The following is a 20,964-nucleotide window of genomic DNA, read 5'->3' on the forward strand; positions in this document are numbered from 1 at the left end:
AAGGTTGCTGTTTGATCTCATTTAAACGTAGTTAAAAAAGGAGCTTGAAAACATTGCCTGGATTCCAAAGCGCTCTTGTCGCTCTTCTACAGGACCCTGGCTTCGTTCCCTGGCATCTATGTTGGACAGCTCACAGATAACTGATAACTTCAGCTCCAGATTATCTGACCTCTCCTGGCCTCTACAGACACCTACGCGTGTTACATAGACAGACACACAGACAGACACCCACCCACCCACCCACACACACACACACACACACACACACACACACACACACACTATTGTCTTTTAAAAATTGATGTAATTGTAAGTAAAGAATATTCAGGTTTTACCAGGATTTATGCACAAAAATTTTTCCTAAAGTAATTGGAAAAGGCTGGAGAGCTGAGTGTGCAGACAAAAGCACTTTGACTTGCTCTTGCAGAGGTCCCAAGTGTGGTTCCCAGCATTTCTGTGGCAGCTCCCAAGCCTAAGTAATTCCAGTCCCAGAATACCTGGTGCCCTCTTCTGGCTTCCATGAGCATTGCATGCATGCGGTGCAAAAAACAAAGAAACAAAAACAAAAACAAGGAAAAAAAAAAGGTTTGTAGGTGAAGCATTCATACCCATAAAATAATGATAAAGAAACGAATAGTCCTTGAACAGAAATTTAGCCCTGGTTAGCATGGTCCCATGAGCATTTCTATGACAAATTTCATCCAAGAGAGTCCGTCTTCTAGTCATCTTAGGACACAAAGCGGAGAGTTGGCACACACATTAGCAGACTGGATGCAAATTTGTTTCCACAAAACATTGGAATTAGTTCAGCTGCTTTACTTTAAGCACCAGCCAAAAGGATAAAAGAGGAGAAGAAAAGACATCCTAGCTCTAAGTGTCTCCATATATCTAAAAGCCCAGAGCTTCTTCTGGACAGCATAGCTCAAGGACTTCTAACATGCTGCCAAAGAAACATGTAGCTAGCTGGTTCCTGGAGATGCAGGTGCCTCCCTTATCGCAGGTGGGCTCACTTTGATCTGGTATCCTGCAGATGCAGCCCCGGGTTGCACAAAGCTCACAGCTGAATTGCAGGCACCTCTGGTTGTTACCCAGATTTGCAAACCAGATTCTATCTCTAAAGGAGTTACAAAATTTGATTCTGTTTGTGAAAATGTTGATTCCAAGCTGAAAGCAAATTTAATATCTGAAAATTTCAGATTAGCTAAACATCCAATTACACTTATATGCATTTGCCCATAATAGAAGTCTCATAGCATAGAAGTACATTGTAAAATAATGTCTTTGAGCTCTTGTCTCAGTTGGTAGACTTAATCATGGAGGCTATCACTTTCATGAGAAAATGATATTATGAACACCATTTTTCTCAGATTTCTTTCAAATCAGGCAACCTTCATAGTGTAAACAAACAAAACAATTAGATCAGATATCCCCATTGTCCTTTTTTTAGAAGAACCTAATTGCTTGAGAAACTAGAATAAAATAAAACAAGAAAGCACAGCTGATGGTTGTGCTTTGTAACACCAATGAGGAAATTCGAGGATGACAGGAACATGAAGACAACATTTTTGTGACAAATCCGCTAGCCCCTCCCTCCTCACCAAGTTCACGGAAGTGAAACCATGAATGAATGGGTGATTGACATTTTCAGTAAGTCGGTTAATGGTTATAAGCTGAAGAACTGGCTGATAAGGTACTTGCAACACCAAGTGGAATATTGCAATGCAGAGTTACAGAAAACATGGTTGGAGATAAGCTACAGCTGCATCTTTATTACTTTTGGCAAATTTGAAGAGGCCTGAGCCCGGATCAAAACGTCTGCTCCTATTTCTTAAAGTTGCTTGAAATTACTGAGTCGCCATGAGGAGAATACAATTCAGTCAGCGTACTATTCTCTTAATTTCTCAAGAAAGAGCATTACAATATTTTCTGAGTCATTGATGTTATTTATTTATTTACTTATTTTGTTTTGTCTTTTAAAACCAAGTCTCTCTACTTATCTCTCGCTATTTTGGAACTCACTACGTAGACCAGGCTGACCTAGAACACACAGAGATTTATCTGCCTTTGTTTTCCTAGTGCTGGGACTAAGAGTTTATACTCTCATGTCTAGACTGAGTCTTTGAAAAAAGAGGTTAAGATGACATTTCTGAATATATGTCCACACAACAGAGAGCTTTAACTGTTGAGTTCAGAGTAACAAATAGGTGTATCTGAAAATACAACTTATTCTCTCAACAGCAAAACACATATTTTGAACAGTTGTATAAAACTAGATCATATTTATAAGATGACCATGTTGTGTAAGTGTGCCATTAATTTCTAAGTTATTCCCTGCTAAAATTCCTGTATCTGTGCTCTCTGACAAGAGTTCCTTCAAAAAGCCCTGTTTTACAACAGGTCAGTATTTGGGACAGTATTTGGCACAGTGGTCTCCTCCTGCAAGAAGCTGCTCTGTCCCAAAACAGTTTTCTCTAAATGGGCATTCATGAGATCCCTCCAATAGACAGAAAGTGAAGAAAAGGAACTAAAAACTGGTTTGGCAAGTCATTTATTCTATAGCTTGTTTCTGCTGGGGGGAAAAAAGCTGCCCTGGATATTTTTAGCCAGGCAGTTTTGTAGGATGAAAATGAAAGAGGTTTGTGGATGGAGTTGTAGATTAATATTTTTAAAGTTCTAAAAAAATTAACCTTTGAAAATAAATCATAGAAAACAGATCAGGCAGAGTTTAGGAATAATCCTATCCTTAAAACTCTATAGAACTTGGTTGGAGCTTAGTGTGAAAAATGAACAACTGTATTTTTAAATCTTATAATAAAATTGGTTAATATTTTATGCTAATAAATTGATGTATATGTAAACCCACAACCCATTCATCCTCTTTCATACATTCTGAATTTTTTCTCAATATAGCTGTGATAGAATCTAAGGGTTACTAATTTTTCTTTGACCTTGGTGCTAGCGTTTTCATTTGATAGAGGCAGAGACATCTCATGCATTATCTGGGAAATCCTTCCCTAAGTATTGTTTATGAAATTGTAAAACATTCTCTGTTCCTATTGTACTGAGGTAATGGACTTAGCCAAGTTATGTCAGAGAAGTACCTAAGATTATGGAGTTTCTTGTTGACGTAACTGCAATTAGACTACATATGTAACATGATTCTGGTTCTAACCTTTCTTACAAAGTCATTTCTCTAAGCCCAAGCTTTGTCTGGAAAACTGAAGATATTCATATATGAATTTAGCCATACACGTTTTTAGATTTCAAAACTGCTGGGAGAGTTTTGTTACTCTTTCTGTCTTTCTTAACCAGGAGCTAAAAACATTCTGCTGGGGCTTCTTATATACATGCAACAGGGCAAGTGGAGTATGCCAATGCAGATAACAATGCGAGCTCATGAGAGTTGTTTCACAGCTGCTTGTTTAAAAGTTCAGGACTGACATAGGAAGGAGAACTATTGTTTGAGATGAAGATACCACTACATAAAGAGCATCGTATGTAAGAAATATGAAAAATGTTCCTCCCCAACATGTCTCCACAAACATGACAATGCCACGGCCTCTCTATAAACCAGGTGCCCCTGAGCTTTCTGGAATTAGTCATGTGGTCTCTTTCTTGGAATGGCATCTGGTCATATTTGTAACTCAAAGTTGAAAAGCAATGTCCTCTTACTTTAAAAGTCTCCATCACAGGTAGTCTTTTAAAATTGCTAATGTAGGATGAAGGAAGAATGTAATAGATTGAAAATTATGACGTCAGCCTTCCTGGTAATAACTATTTTCCTCACTTTCTTTACATTTCAACTTCTCAAATTATCAAGTCTTTATCTTCCAATATCTTATACAAATCTGGAAAGAGTAATTTAAAAACATTTCATATGCTGCAACTATGAGGATAACCAAATAACGTTATAGGGTTTTTCATGAAATTTCAATACCTGTGAAATGAATTATTATTTCTAAGGTAGAGTCTTGGATGATAATTTTGTTACATTAATATGATGAAAGAAACTGTACCTATGAAAATGTACACTGGAAAGGATTTACAGTTCTCAAGTAATATGACTTAACCTTACTAAAAGCCAGGATGGAAATTAAGAACTGGTTCCATAGATTTACGTTTCAAAGAAGAAATAGTTTCCAAATTAAAAACAAATAAAAATGGTTATAATTTTAAGAGTACATGAACGTTGCCCTATACATTGATTTTATTTATGGATCTATAACCAGTAATGGTTAAAGTTCTCAGAAAACAGGATTATGTAACTCATACATATTGTTATTTGTGTGTCTTTTTTGTGTATGCCTGGGCATGTGCCATACCCACAGCCACAGATCATGAGTGGAGGCCCAAGGATATGTTTCAGTAGTTGCTTATTTTCTACTAGCAAGTAGGTCCCATGCTTTGAACTCAAGTTGACAATCTAAGCAGCAAGTACCTTTATCTTCTGAATCATACACATGGATCTGTTTCCATACTGAAAAAAAAAATCTTGTCCCACCATAAGTTATCTCTCTTTGTCTCCATCTAAGCAAGTGGTCACTGTTTCTTGTATTTTTATTCCCACAAATATGTAATCACCAATATTTTTTATATTGTTCTAGTTGATAAATGGTGCTTAAGTGTGAACATGTATGGTTGATTATCTTCATCGGTGCCATCCAAACTAACTCAGAAATAAAACTGATAATCTATAAAATCAAAAGCTTTAAAACCTGGTCTCTAATATCCAGTAACGCAGCATGACTTCAGGAAGGCGGTGCCCACTGTAACCCCAGGAAATTCACTGGCACTTTGTTCGGACATGTACTTATTTATAAAATATGATATTTAAGAGACCTTCCAGCCCTACGACTGTTACCACTTGTGACACAATGAGTAGACAAATCCATGTAAGTACATCAATCGATTGGTATTCAAGCTAATCTGCATCAGAATGCAAAGATGAAATTCACCCAGAAGTCTGACTAGCATTTTAGTTTTCAAATCTGTGTGTGTCCTCCCTTGACACGTAGACACGGGAAGGGAATTAAATGGTAAAATATGATCAACAGGAACTTCAAAGCACTGCGTGGGTGGCGAATATTCTGGAAACTTTGCCAACGTGAAGAAAGAGCTAGCGAGAAGAGGCCATACTCTGTGTTCTTTGGGAAAGGAAAGGACCAGTACTACAGATGTAGAATGTTGTTCATTCTGCACATCCAAGTTTAATTTAATGGTAGGTCTACCAGGACCCTTGGTTTGCACACCTGATTCACACAAATTGCCTGATGTAACAAGCCCACTGAAAATACGATAATTTATGGAAGCCTATGAACAGTGCAGCTGAGGCTTAGAAAAAAATAGAACTCTTTATCCAAAGGTGCTCACTGGCATCATCCTTGTCTGACTTTCAAATACTTGTGTGTCTGTGGTTCCAGAGTCCTCGTTTTGTTTTTGTTGTTATTGCTTTCCACTTTATTGGAGAGGTTTTTAAATTTCAGAAAACACTAAAGCTAACTCCTTGGCTTGTTAGAAACATGGATGTCTATGCTTAACCCCCAGATAACTTGATTCAATTGGCTGCTGGTGGGTCTCTGAGATTTTGTTTGACAGCAAAGTTTCCAGAGGGCCCCTTCTTAGAAGTGACTTGAAAGGCTCTGCAGTAAATGTACTTATGAAACACAGAGTCATGTTGTGATAGCTAATACCACCCGAATCCAGTTGACAGTTTCCAACCGTAAGATTCGCACGCTGAAGGTATAAGGGTAGGCATTTTAGGGAGAGATTTTTGAATACAGTTGTGGAACGCGGCTACCTTCCCTAGAACATATTAACCCTGAGAATTTCTCAGCACAAAACAACAGTGGATAATCACAAATGCATTTGATGCCTGAAGGGACAGAGTGTGAACTGAAGGCAAGTTGATCATAAACATAAAAATATTTAAGAGGTCGCCAGTGACGTTCTGTAACCTGTCATTCGGGACAATAACAAAAGCCCGATACTGAGAATATTTTGTGTGCTCGGTAGCAGATTGGTCTGGGAAACACCATGAATCACCTAGTGGTTGGCTCTCACATTGAAACCATGAAGTTTATAACTACAGCCCCTGCTTCATCACCCTGCACACACCTCATGTAAAATTAAAATGGTAATTCTCATTATATCCCTAACTACACTGTGAGTCAAATGAGAGCAAGAAGGTGATAGGAGAAACAGATACCTAAACTTAAGTTTTATTCTTTTTCTTCCTTTTCTTTTCCTAGATTTTTTTGAGTCAGGGTTTCTCTGTGTAGCTTTGTAGACCAGGCTGGCCTAGAACTCACAGAGATCCGCCAGCCTCTGCCTCCCAAGAGCTGGGATCAAAGGTGTGTGCCACCACTGCCAGGCTAAGACTTTGAATGGTGTCAGGTTTTATTTTTCCATCCTCTCTTCATTTGCAATTGTTTTGTTTCTAATCCCTGAAATCTTAAAATGCCAGGAAAAGAGGGCATAGTTACTCGAATAGTTATCTTGCTAAAGGGTCAGGGGCTCAGGAAGAATACTGCTTGGTGGTTTAAAATTGTTAGTCAGCCAGTGGCCAGGCATGGCCATATATGTCGGCAATTCCAACGCTTGGCAGATCCGGGCAAGAAGATAAGAACGGAAGGAAGGTCACAGTTACACAGACAGTTTGAGCTCAGCTTGGACAACATGAGACATTGTGTCCCCTGCAAAAAATATAGTTAACCACAAATTGGTAAAGTATTGATTTTTTTTGACATTTGGCAGACTTTCTGTACACTCTGAAGGGTAACTACAAGCCCTTAGCTCTTGGGACACTAGAAGAGTATCTACTAGCATGGAAGAGAAACTTAGCCTAGACCCAGTCCCTGTCCCCAGGCATCCCCACATGCATTTATTGATTTGCCTTTGAGTTCATAGCAAACATCCTACTTCAGATCTTTGGTTTCCACGGGAACGTAAAGGCATTGCTGGATGCCTCACCTGCCCTTTGTTTTGTCAATCATAGAATAGTTCTCCTGTATGTAGAACCACAAGTGTGCCATTTTCTGCCAGAGTGTGCTGCCTATACCAGATAAGCCTCCTCCAAACTTCTGCAGCTCCATCCCACAGACAGACAAGCCAGCTGCTCAGCACAGGCAACAGCCACGGCTACCAGGACTAAGTCGGATCATCAAGCACTTAATTTATCCAGCAGTTCTGTGGTTCTCCTTGAGGCGGGGAGCTGGCTCATCCTTTTCAGGATGCTGAAAGACACTCTTTATTATTTCTCCTCACACACCCTTGCAACTAGAGCTTGGAGGGCCACTGCCTCCTGACTCTGCCTACACAGAACATTCTAGAAACTGGAGGGCTGTGACTAGGTCTTTCCAATTGCTTTTAAGGAGGTAGCTATCCAAGAAATTTCAGCTCTGAATTTCAGGGCATTCAACTCTCCCAGGGTATGATATTAGTCTCGCTTGAGGGATGCCTTGGTACCAAGCTTGCAGGAAGAAGTGACCTTCTGGAGGAAGGGAACCTTTCTCCTCCCTCCTCAGTCTGTCTATACAGGGTCTCCGTTTCATTTTCATTATGCAGTGCACAGCAGACCCTCTTTCAGGAACCACCTGACCATAGCAAGAGGGCAGAGAGAAGACCTTGGGCTATGAGGCTACCTGTGCTGTTATATTTCTGTTACCCATCCCTGCACTCACCCGTACAATACCACATGCTCCAAATATTTGCTAAGATTTAAACCTAGAATTAACTCTCCTGGCTGTCTTTTGTCCCAAAGAAGCTCATATAGGGTCATCTCCATTCATTGTATTCCCCCAAAACCTTCCAGATCGACTGGAGGGAGGGCATCTTCCATATCTACTGGCGGGAGTGCATCTTCCAGAAGTTGTGGGAGTGATGACAGCAGCTGGAGTCCCATTGGAGAACCCTGGATTTTTCTCCTTGCCCCTGTCCTACCTCAGGACAACTGTGGTATCAGAGCCAGAAACACTCTGGAGCTTAGGGGATATGAACGTGGTGATAACCCACAAAATCACATAGCTTTACTTAGTACACACTGACTCCTACTCTCAGCCCCCCTGATAGCTCTTGAGTATAATTCATTATCATATTGCATTCTAGAAACACACACACATACATACACACACACAAACACACATACTTACACACAAACACATACATACAAATGCACACATACACAAACCCACAGACATACACAGACATACATGCACATACACACCAACACACACACACACACACACACACACACACACACACACACACACACCAGAAACCTATTCTCAACCTGGTTGAGTGAATGGCTATTTCACTTTCAAGAGTTTTGATCTTAAGGAAAAGTAATAAATATTCACAAAGGAAATGGAAAGGAGATATACCTGTCCAAACTTGTGTCAAAAAGATGCCCCAATCTCTTAACACAAGGGCTGCTCCCTTTCATCGGGTATCTGAATGGTACTAATCTTGGATGGAGAGAGCTGATACTTTGGTAGATTCAATTTGTTGTTTTTATTGTTTTGTGAAGCGTATTCCTCCCAAGGCCTTTGGCAAACTCCCTCAAGATACTGTACTTCCTTTTCACTTCCCTCCCTCCCTCCCTCCCTCCCTCCCTCCCTCCCTCCCTCCCTCCCTCCCTCCCTCCCTCCCTCCCTCCTGCTCTCTCTCCTTTCTGGGGTGCCACCTGAAAGTGTTGTAATTGGAGGGTTAGGCTATCATCCCTATGGACATCAGCCTGGGCAGGAGCTTCAGAAAAGACTCCCCTGGCCTGGCACCAGCTTAAGTTCTGCCTCTCTGCTGCCGTGATACCAGCTTCCAGCCAGCAAGAATGAACAGGGGAGACTGGTGTATGGCCCTCCCTCCCGCGGAGCCCCATGCCCCAGAACAAGCAGGAAGGAACATCCTCCCTGAAGTCCAAAGTCCAGCAGAAAAACCAGGGCATGCCTCTGGAGGGAGTGTGAGGGACGCAACACCCAGCTTTCCACCTGCTGCAGACTCAAGTGTGCCCCACAGGGCCTGGCTGAGCCTTGACTGTCCTCCCTGCTCCCCCGTCCGTCCTTTGAAAAGGAGTGTGAGAAAGCACCTGGGAGGGCGGGAGGGCGGGAGGGCGGGGTGGGCGTTTCTCTTTATGTGGGCGGGGCCTTTAAGCTGGACTTAGTATTCAAGATTTCTTTCTTGGTGAAACCTAAACAGAACACTATGCAACTAGAAGACATATTTCATTGAATCTCTCTCTCTCTCTCTCTCTCTCTCTCTCTCTCTCTCTCTCTCTCTCTCTCTCTCTCTCTCTCTCTCTCTCTCTCTCCCCCCTTGTATTTCTGCCCTCCGCCTCCTACCTTCCCTCCCCTTGCTCCAGCTAGAATTAGACATCCAAGCTGCCCTCCAGTTTGTTGTCAGGCATAACGTTCTTGTTCCAGGAGATTCTGGTGAATATAAAATGCTCCCAGGACATTAGCAACCTTTTGAGCCCCACCCGGGAGGCTCGGGTCTATGAAGACCACTTTATCTCCACCGTGAGGCGTTTCCTCCCCCTGAAGATCTTTGTCATTGCTGACGGATGAAAACTACAGACAGACGGTAGAATTGTGGCGTATGAAGAGGTTCAGACACCTCTGTGCACCACGGATTTCCTGACCTCTTACATTAGCTTGTGGTTAGGATTTCCAGAGACAACCTAAGCTGTTCTGAGGGCCTGAATAACCCGAAAAGAAACAATGTGGGAATCAAAAGAGGGATTAGGCACTAGAACACGCAATGTGTGAGACAATGCTGCAATCTTGGTTTTCAGAAAACCTTGAGATGGAGGTGAAATTAAAATTTAAATAGAGAAGAAATAAGCCACTGTCAAAATGGGCACCCCCAGGTGTTGGAGTAAACCACATAACACATGCAAGTTGTTTTTTTTTTTTTTTGAGGGTAGTCTTTCAGCATGTAAAGTGTTAGACTTATATCCCAAGTAGCAGAGGTATGGCAATTAAGAACTTTATTACCATTTAAAAAGGTTTTAATGATCTGTGCAATACAGATTCTGGACAAGCCCAAAGCAAACTATGACATGCTACACCTTCCCCAAGTCCCCAAAGCTTGGAGAGACTCAAAGGACACCAAGCGTCTAGGTCCCAAGAGTAGAGAGTTGTGGATGGAGGAGAGGGGTCTCCCGCTCCCAGTGGAAGCTAATTAGCATTCCTTTCTTTTTCAGTGGCGCATTTTCTTCGTAACATACGGTAGGTGCTGGCTACAAGAGCTGAACTAGCAGGCGGCCCAGCTCTGCGTTTCTCTGGCTGCCGTGCTCTGCCGGCTTTGGCAACTCACTCCTCCTAATGTGCCCCCGAAACGTGGGGCTCAACAGGTATCTCATGGAAATTCGCACTTAACCCTCGGCCATCTCCTTGAAGGAGACGCTTGCACGTTTCTTGCTCGTGCTCGGGCTGCTGCTGGCTGCCCACGACTCCTGCACGCGGAGCCCTGCCTGCGCGTGTCTAGCAGGCAGCCCCAGGGCCATCCCTCCGAGTGGCTGGGAAACTAAGCCCAGACGTGTCTCTCATTGCACACCCGGCTGGCGACAGAAGCCCAAGCAACCTGAGGGGGCTTGTATGCAGTAGGTAGACTAGTTGCATCCTGTCGGACGAGCGTTTTAGCCCCAGGAAAACACACACACACACACACATCACACACACATCACACACACACACACATCACACACACACACACACACACACACACACACACACACACACACACACACACACACACCCCGGAGCTTTAAATAGAAGGTCGGGGGTTACAAAGCAGTTGCCATCACAGAAACCAGAGACGACTTGGTGGCATTTGGGGGGATGTCAATTAAAATTCCAAGCAGACCCCTCCCCATCGTTGGTCATCGCCGAGGGAGAGGTAACCTCTCCACTCTCCACCCCCCCAAACATGAGTTATCATAGCCACTGAATGCAAATGCGCTGCCTTCTGCGAGGGGACAGCCAGCTGCAAGCTGGACAATAAAGTGTTTCATAGAGACGCGGCCCGATTGCGGTTCAGAGAGACACTCCTTCCCAAAGGAAGAGGCACCCAGTTTGTGCTGAGAGCCTTGGCGCGCCTGGGCCAAAAAAAAAAAAAAAAAAGGCCCCTCCGCCCCTCCAGGCAGAGACACCCAGGATTGGAAACTAGCTCCCCTCCAAGCTGCAGCCCCCTGTGTCTGCTGGAGCTGCCGTGAGGATGGAGAGGGGAGCGTTCAGAGATGATGGCATGAGTCATAAAGACCTCTCGAGTATTCTTCGCAGCAATCAAAGGGCAGTGGGCGCAGGACAAGTTGTGGACTAGCTGTGGGTCTATTTTGTCCCCCGGGGCTGCCTTTTGTCCAGTGATCCGACTGTCCCTTGCCTTCCTGCTTAGGAATAAATTTTCCATCGCACCCGCCCCCACTCCCTGTCTGTGCATGTGATACTCATTGTACCTGTCTGAACACAGAGACTTGCTGGGGATTTTCTTTTTGGTCAACTGCTAATGACTTTTCCTCCTACCTTCATTCATCCTCAAAGGTGGCTCTTAACACTTTGTGACATCTCAGCCTCATTTAAAAAAAATTTTTTTAACCAAGCATTTAACAGAGCACCCAAGGAAGCTCTCCTACATTTATCCTTGCATAGGAAGCCACGTAGAAATAATTCAAATTTGTATGCAGACATTCATGTTGGTATGTTCAAGCTCAGGAAGGCTCTGTCTCGAAACGCATTAAAAAAAAAAACCCAATGCATTCCTAGCAGGTTGGCAACTTTGCTGTCCGAAATGGTTAAAAAAACAAAAATCAAAACACTCACGCCAGTGTCTTCAATAAAAAAAAAATCTGTGCAAAGAATCAAACCCCACGGATTCCGCAAGAAAGCAAAATAATCCTCACCACTTAAAAAAAAAAGTCTTGCAGAGGAATTCTGCATGGATATCCACTAGTTCGAGGCTATAGGAACCAACTCACGTATTCGTTTGAGCATACTGCAAGAATATTTATTGAGCCCCTGCTCAATCACCGCATTGAACGCCAAATCTGGCAAGCAAAATGCATTTCCTATCTGAGGGAAGGAAAAAGAGCTGTGAACCAAGTCCTTCATCAGTATTACCCTGATTATTTTATCCGTGCAAATTGCAAACTAAGCTTGCTGGCCTCTCCGAGGCGACAAGTCACCCCATCTCCATCCACAGCAGAGGGTACCCCCCGAAAGCAGACCTACCTTTTACACAAGACAGCGTCAATAGAAAGACGAGGTTCCAAAACATAAATCCACTTTTAATCCCCATTTTCTTCTTCAGGATGAAGTCTAGGCGGCCACATTTAGCGCATCTTCTGGTGCCAGGCTCCCGGGGGTTGGATTCCTTTGCTCGGCTTTCCCCTTTGCGGCTCCCTTTCATATTATTCGCGAGCTCTGGATTCTGGCTCCTCAGCCCAGCGCAGTAGAGTTGTTGCTGTTGTTGGTGGTGCGCGGTCACAGCTCGGAGTGAATGGTGTTTCTGGGATACCACAGCAACCTTGACGAGGACTCAACCATCTCTCCAACGGGGGCACAGAGTCTCCGCTACTCCGGATTCTGTCTTTTCTTTTGCGTTTTTTTTTCCCCCTCCGCCACAATTAACCTCAAATCATGCTCTTCACAACCTATACCAGAAAGCACCAGTGAGCATCTGAAAGCCCCGCTCTGCTCTCTGATGAACTCCCCACAATATTGGGAATCTCGGGGCTTGGATTATTTCCCCCCCCCCCCCCCCCGAATAGATCAATTCTGCCAGCAAAAGCAGTTCAAGAAATATTATGTTAGTGAGCTCTCCATTGCAGCCTGCAAATACAGAAGCATGCTAAAGGGATATTTTAAAGTGAAGATCTATGTCGCCTTTAGGAGAAACCGTGAGGATAATGAATTGGGTTCCATCGATGCCCACGTTGTTAGAATAGGACAAGTGTTACTACAGTAGTCGCATATAGCCCAGGCAGACCTCAGACAGCGACTATACTTTGATTTAACCGAGAAAGGAAATCACAGATAAATTATTTGCATGTAAAAAATTTACATATTCGAATGCCTCCGTGGGAAAACCCATGACAAGGATTTGATTACTTGGTAAACATATGTCACCGTGGCTGGGCCAGGGGTAGGCTCGGGAGGGAAGTCAGAATATTTCCCTAAATAGTTCATCTTTCATCTTCCTCGTCCTTCCTGTAGCGGGTGTGCAACAGCAGTTAAAAGCAGTTGTGTCTGTCGTTATCATCTACAGAAAACTCATCTTCCTTCATTCTGAATTGATCCCAAATATGTAAATGGAAGGTTTCTTTCAAAAGGCAAAAATGTATATGTCTATAGATTTTGGACTTGGCAGCCCCATAAACCAGGCAAGGGTTAAGGCTACACAAAGAAAGAGTTCTTGCGCCACCTACTGGCCATCTGCAAGCCTCCCGCTTCTCCTTCACATCCAAAGGGACCCTGTTTTATCTCCTATTGTAGAGATGTATCCCTGAGACAGAGGGTTTTTCTCACACATACTAATTTTTTAATCTATTTCGTTCCTGCCAGATCCTGGCCCAAATAGTTTGATAATAAAGTTCCTTAGACCAGGGACCGGATGGACTATCTGACCCTTTTGGGAACTTGGTCCTGCGTCAGGAGTTAGGAAGGGCTGCAGTGCACACTATGGAATAGGTGATTGCGAGTGCCTGTCGGGGGCCCTATATACCGTGCCGGGAGAGGTGGTGGAGAGCATCTTTGTGTATCAATCAAAAGGACCGTCTGCCCTGAGTCTGCAGCTCCCCACCCTGCTCACAAAAGATGAACCCTGTCCCGTGCAGCATGCAGTCACCGTAACTAGCCTTTGTCCCCTCAGCTCGTCTTGGAGCTGGCTGCTCAGTGGACCAAGGCAGTTGTGTCTACAGGGAGTTCTGCTTTGGGAAGTGGGCACCCAAAACGCGCCCACAGTCGTCAGTGGCGAGTGGGTCCCACCTACGAGAAGGATTCTCAGCTCCTCCCTGGGAATGTGGCATTTGGCGTGAGTCTGCCATTGAAGGAGAGAGGGAGAAAAGACTAGAACATGAGAGCGCACGCTGGGGCTGTCAGAAGGAGTAAGCCTGCTTCTTTACTGAAAATGATGGGTGGTTTTGGTGTGCATGTGCATGAGAGAGAGAGAGAGAGAGAGAGAGAGAGAGAGAGAGAGAGAGAGAGAGAGAGAGAGAGAGAGAGAGAGAGAGAGAGAGAGAGAGAGAGAGAGAGAGAGAGAGAGAGAGAGAGAGAGAGAGAGAGAGAGAGAGAGAGAGAGAGAGAGAGAGAGAGAGAGAGAGAGAGAGAGAGAGAGAGAGAGAGAGAGAGAGAGAGAGAGAGAGAGAGAGAGAGAGAGAGAGAGAGAGAGAGAGAGAGAGAGAGAGAGAGAGAGAGAGAGAGAGAGAGAGAGAGAGAGAGAGAGAGAGAGAGAGAGAGAGAACGGGGATTTCTCTCCAGAGTAGAGTTAGCAAAAGGCAAAACTGTAGACGCCCAACTGACCTCATTAAATTTCAAAGGATCATTGAGAAGCTGCAAGCCAGATACTATCCCTTCCCAACAGCGCCCTGCTATTGTCTGCATAGGCAGATTTTGGAAAGAGAGTGGGGACAGCGTTAGGTCTAGACTGCTATTGGAAGGATCAACACAGCAAAACGTCATTAGCCTGCTCAGCCACCTTGGCAGTGGCAGTGGCATTGATTTCAGTCAAGATGTCAGGGTGCATTGCTGGGACTGTTGCATTAGCTGGACTGAATGATGACTTAGATGCAAACTTAATGAGGACACAGCAAAACCTACCTTACCAAGGTGCAGAGGTTTATCGTTGCAGCTGGGTTTACGTGGGGGGAAGTAATCTATTTACGCTCGTGACTGGCCACTTTAAAAGGTTATTTCTCAAAAAAAGTTTGGTGGGTTTTCATTGTAATTATTGTTTACAAAATAAAATTTGATTCAGGCATCAAAGAGAGTGCCACTTAGACACCAATTTTTGTTGCTCATTTTCCAACACAGAACTAAGCCCCCGATGCAATTATCTTTCCCAAATGAATCCTGCCTATCATTTCACTGTGAGGTTTTTAAGAGATTTATCTGGTTAGATCATAATACATTGAATAACACTATAGTTTCCAGTTCCTACAGCTTACCATAAATCACAGGTCATTTTTCACTCGCAGCTTCCAGTTTCTGAGACAGTGTAGGAGAAAAAAAATCATATTTTACAATCAGCAGAAGTTAAGGCTGGAGGAAATGAAGAGTTTTATCCAAGGTCACCATCAGGAGCAATGATTTTCAGTCTGTCACCCTTAGGCCTGGGCCACATTTGCCTTTCATGAACAGGGGCCTTCTGTTCAGAGGAGTGTTTCTCAAGGTATTCTAGAAACAAAATCGGCAGCCAGTGTCATGGATGAGAAGCCACTCAAGTCTAGCAGGAGGAAAAATACAGTAGCTGTATTTGGGAGCAGAAAGCACCCACTGATGTATATTGGCAATAAAGCAGCTAAAGTTATGGATTTGTCTAAGGCTGTTAGAGAAAACAGATACCAGTCTGTCTCCTAAAAGCAGACATTACTGTACAAAGGGGGCACCATGTTTACAGGGATTTTTTTTTAATCATGAAGATATTTTAAACAAGAAAAACACCAAACAGTTTGAAGGCAAATGAAAAACATGACATTTTGGTGATCTACAAAGGACTGATATCCTCAATACATGAAAAAATTCTCGGTATTAAATTATAAAACAAGTACAACTTGGCGTGGTGGCACATACCTTTAACCCCAGAACCCAGGAGGCAGAGGCAATCACATCTCTGTGAATTCAAGGCAAGCCTGGGCTACACAGCAAATTCCAGGACAGCCTGGGCTATTTAGTAAGAACCCATCTAACAACAACATCAACTCAACGAATGAAACAAGCAAACAAGAACTATATACAAATGATAGGTGGGCATATCACCAAAAAGTGAATTCAATTGATCCCTGGTTTGGAGGGAAAACACACATTCTTCCTTTTAATTTGGAAGTACTGCTGCCGCTCATTTCATTGAACTTTGTAAGAGGAGCGGGCTAGGAGGTAGACTCATTGCATTGGGTTAGAGAAGCAATGACATTAGTGAAAGTCCTGCAGGTACCCTGAAGAAACTGGGGTTCTTAATCAGAGCCCACGTCAGGTTTGGCTCAGGGAAATTTTGGCATTTCTTTATATTAACATGTTAGCAAGCAATAATTCAGCTAACAAAAATAGACGAGGTCCATTAAAAAGGCCCACTTCACAATTTCACACGAGCCCAATTTCAAGGCTTAAACAACTTAAATAGCAATAGGGTAGGCAGGAAAGCATGAGTTCTTTTTTGTTTTAATCATGAAATTATAAAGAAATTGAACTCTTTCAGAAAACAAATAAAAACATCTCACTCATTGTCTTTCAGGATTGCTAAAAAATCAAGCAAAATTCTTAAAGTATAAGGAACAACTCAAACATGCATTCTCTTTTGTGTTAATTATATTTTTAATTTTATTTAAATTAGAAACAAGCTTGTTTTACATGTCAATCTCAGTTACCTCTCCCTCTCCTGCCCTTCACCGGCCCCCTATCCCATGGGGGGATCTTCAAAGTCTGTCATATCATTTGAAGCAAGGCCTAGGCCCTCTCCCATGTGTCTAGGCTGAGAGAGTATCCCTCTATGTGGAATGGGCTCCAGACACCCACAGCTAAACACTGAGCTGAACTCCTGGAATCCAGTTGCAGAGAGGGAGGAGTGATGAGCAAAGGGTCAAGACCAGGCTAGAGAAGCCCACAGAAACAGCTGATGTGAACAAGAGGGAGCTCATGGACCCCAGACTGATAGCTGGGAAACCAGCATAGGACTAATCCAGACTCCATGAACATGGGTATCAGGAGACCTGGACAATCTATTGGGTCTCTGGTAGTGAATCAGTATTTATGGGAATATCTTAAGCATCACTACAACACATCCAGAGAAGCATGGCACTTGCCCTCCTAATAGATAAACACCTGGCACTTGAAGAGTTAACTGTCCTGCCTAAACCAAAGTAATATATGTATAGATATATGAACCTAAGAGGCCTGAGTTCTTAGCCAAAGTGCTTTTCTACTCTATGCAACATTTGCTCCAAGAGATGGTATTGCAAAAACCTAGTCATTGTAACCATAAAGATTTTTTAATATCCCCACATAGTTATAGAAAAGCAATGATTGATAATGTATTAAAAGCCAAGTTCTTGAGACATACGCATATATAGAAAGAACAAATTTGATTTATAATTTTTAGTCCCTCAAATTTCTCCTCTCCACTTTCTTCTGTAGTCACTGATCATCTAGCTTACAGGTCATGGACAACACTGAGTTGGCAAGGATCTTGAAGACAATCACAATGATTACGTTCCCTTTTGAAAAGAGTTCAGGTCAGATCCTAGAGGTGCCAGATCCCAATTTCTTCTCAACTCATTTTGGATACAAAGAACTTTGACGTTAAGACAGAATTGACCGGGAACTAAAAGGAGTAACCATACATTTCTTCCCAAAAATTGTTCAGTATTATTACAGCCTCTTGACATCTGTCTATTTTAGCACCACAGAGGGAAGACAGCAGAACAATGAAGAATTAATTAAAACAGAATATGTACATGAAGAACTAACCTGAAAAGCAGTTATCTTCAACTTTGGGTGGAAATACATGTGTCTTTAACTGAGTTATGAGCTTAATAAAAGTTTTCATTTGCCACTGGTGATTTGCGGCTTCATACACAGCTCATGGCTCTTATACAAGCTTTCATTATTATATAAATTAATATATATTGTTATGAAATCTGAGTCTCTATTGAGTACAGGTATTCACTTGCTAATTAAAAGGCAAAAGGAAAATCAAACCCGTGGGTCTGTGAGAAAAGAGTCTGGATAGAATAAAGTACATTTGGTCAAGGTTTACAGATAACTGAGCAGAATGTTCCAAGTTCTTGGCAATTTTTAAAAAATGGACTAACCATTAGGAAAGTGAAGGTAAATTTTTTTTGCATTGAGTTAGGTCTATAGTTTTTTTTTCCCCAAATTGTCTGAATTTAGGAACTGGAGAGATGGCTGAGTTGTTAAGAGAGCTGACTGCTCTTCTAGAGGTCGTTAGTTCAATTCTCAGCACTGGCCTGGCGACTTACAACTGTCTTTGACTTTGGTTCTGGAGGACCCAACACCCTCCCACCACACACACATGCAGACAACACACAAATGCACATAAAATACAAATCAACAAATTAATAGATATGTCTAAATTTAAATATTGACTCAAGAATAATGAATGAATTCTAATTCAAGCTTCTTTTCCTCACTAGCAATTATCCACCTTTATTTGAGAAGACAGTATGCTGCCAAATATTCACTCTACAGGCCTCTGAAAGAATCAATCCCATTTAAGAAGATAAGTTGTCAACCAGGGGTAAAGATCTCTGGCCCAAGCAAGTTGTCCTGGTAATCCATTCCTCTGTGTCCTTACTTCTCTAAGCAGATTCCTTAATACTGAGATTTAAAGGTCATTTCCATGTTCTAAAGCCACATTAAGAAAGCCAGAGACTGAAATTTATATGTGCACAGGACAATGATGTTTTGTTTTAAAGAACCGGAGCACAGAGAAACTTTACAACAGAAGGCAACATCTATTGGTGTGTGCAAGCAAAGTCTGCTTACATGGATAGTTGAAAGTTGTAGTTTTCCATCTGTATATAGTATTCAGATGTCCTCAACTCCTACCTTCCTAAGCACAGTGGATTTACCACATATTGTACACATGATTTAACATGAGTGATACGTCAGTCCAGATGTGTTTTTATAAAGAAGCCATGGCCAATGGATGGAACCTGTGGGACAGCATTGCTGAAAGACAAAGGGACGGATTTGGAAAGATGTGATAGTTTGAAGATTTGTTCATCTTCTTGTTCTCCTGGGGCTGAACTTCACTTCACTTTTATCCATGTAGAGGAAGACAATAATAAAAAACATGAACAAGGAAAGAGCAGCTTGGCTAAGTAATGATAATAGTCTATGGCTCTGTGTTTCATCTATGATAAAGTTGTCTATCTGGCATTATCTGAATAAATCTCACTTTCCATTCCAATGAATCTCTGTCTTCATCCTTTATAAAGTATATTTGTCTACTCTTAGCTTCAAATATACATATTTGCAGAAGACTAATTAAAAGTATGGATCTCACACAACAAGAACTTTAACAGAATTAATATCAGAATGCAATGCACTTTTTATTTGATCTATAATTATTTGCCAAGAGATTTTTAAAAAGTGCTGTATACTTTATTTTTGCATGATTTAAAATTGAAAATCTTTTTGCTTAAGGGCCTATTTTCAAATATACAGTGACACCATCAATACTTTAGAATTGCTAATGGTTTGGTCTATTATGAATTTGATAGTAACATAACCTCTGTACACTTTTTTTCTATGCATCATTCACTTTTTTTTTTTAGTTTCCTGACAAATCAGAACATCTTCAGTAAACAATTTCATGACTTAAAGTCAGTTCCAGGAAAGTGATTTGTTTTACAGTTTTGCTTGGCTGCAATCTCAGAAGCCTTAACCAAGCAAAGTACTCTCGTCGAGTAGAAATCAAGTATGTAAGATCTGCGCTTTGAGTTTCCTTCTAAACTGTATTAACCATGGTTAACAGAATTCAGTACTTGCTTTGTAATTTTTATGTGTGAGGCTAATATTACTAAATACTTACAAACTGTTAGATGAAAGAAACCACTGGAGTTAATTTTTTGGAAACTTTGAAGTTTGAAGTGTGTGATTCACCTATGTGAATGAGAGAAAATGGAGCTACATTAAATTATGAATATCTTCATTGTATAACTAGATTTAATGATCAAACTTTCTAAATAAATATATACAACTCTGTTTCTCCTAGCTTCCAAAGTCATTTGAAAGATAATAAATATTCAATTACTTTCCAGCATGAGAGCCCAGGAAGTTCACTGCATAAGGGTTCTTTGCCTATATATTTTTAATTTTTTCGTAAGATAGGAAGATTAACATTGACCTTGACATTCAATGATCATTTTGGCTGCAAAACGAACAAAAATCAATGTAGCTGATTTGGGTTTGGCTACACATAATCCAATTTGGATTGGAAGTACAAATATCTTTCTCATCTGGACAGGGATCAATTTCATCATTGTTCATTTTATGGAGGCTCCATTTTTACCTGTAATTTCATGCATTTACCTAAGAAGTCATGTTGAGACTCCACTGAAAGCAAGCACATATAGGAATTACATATTTCTTTATGATCAAGGAGCTTACAGTACATAACAGGAAATAGAATATAGTTCCAAGTGACAATGGTTACCTTTAGTATAAAGCAATAGCACAAAAAAAGATCCCTATAAACTGACACAGGTGTTCCCATCAGTCACAGCTAGTGAGTCACAGATAGAGAGCTGGAAAATAACTCCTGAGAGAGATAAACATCACCTAATCAAGGATCACCTAGGGATGGTGCCAGGAAAAATAGTATTAGTGGGGATGCTGCTTACAGTATTGAACTTAAATTTTGGATACACATCTAGAATTTAGCGCTTTGGTATATTATACAACAGGAAGAGACATGGGTGAATTTAGGAAGGAAAGGTAGCTAGGAAAGTAGAAATAATGATATTTCTTACAATATGCCTTCATTTTTAGTGGATCTTATTGACAAACAACTTATGCAAAATTCCTGTGATTCATGTTTAAATACCTCAGTCAATGGAACTAGGTCATTGAATATGCAAATTGATTCATTGTTTTGGCATTTACAAAAAATGGTCAGTAAAAATAAATCAATTTATCTTTTCAAATTGAAAAGATAGGGCATTTACTATGACTACACTTTAGCATGATCAATAGTTATGAAATTGTTAAAAATTAGGTACTATATTTGATTTTATTGCCT

The 20,964-nt window shown here is 41.6% G+C and overlaps 1 protein-coding gene across 5 annotated transcripts in view; it reads right to left on the reverse strand.

Annotated features, from left to right (window-relative positions):
- Positions 1-12,699, reverse strand: part of Csmd3 (CUB and Sushi multiple domains 3) — a 1,035,998-nt gene extending 1,023,299 nt beyond the window's left edge. For 4 of the 5 annotated variants that reach the window (XM_040730388.1, XM_040730387.1, XM_040730386.1 and 1 more), the window contains exon 1: positions 12,219-12,699. In XM_040730388.1, coding sequence (XP_040586322.1) covers positions 12,219-12,396 — 178 coding nt within the window. In that variant the 5' untranslated portion in view covers positions 12,397-12,699. The remainder of the gene's footprint in view (positions 1-12,218) is intronic. The other variant, XM_040730389.1, reaches the window with a different exon arrangement.
- Positions 12,700-20,964: the final 8,265 nt, after the last annotated feature.

This window comes from Mesocricetus auratus, unplaced genomic scaffold, assembly GCF_017639785.1.
Source record: "Mesocricetus auratus isolate SY011 unplaced genomic scaffold, BCM_Maur_2.0 Super-Scaffold_100023, whole genome shotgun sequence".
NCBI classification, from domain to species: domain Eukaryota; kingdom Metazoa; phylum Chordata; class Mammalia; order Rodentia; family Cricetidae; genus Mesocricetus; species Mesocricetus auratus.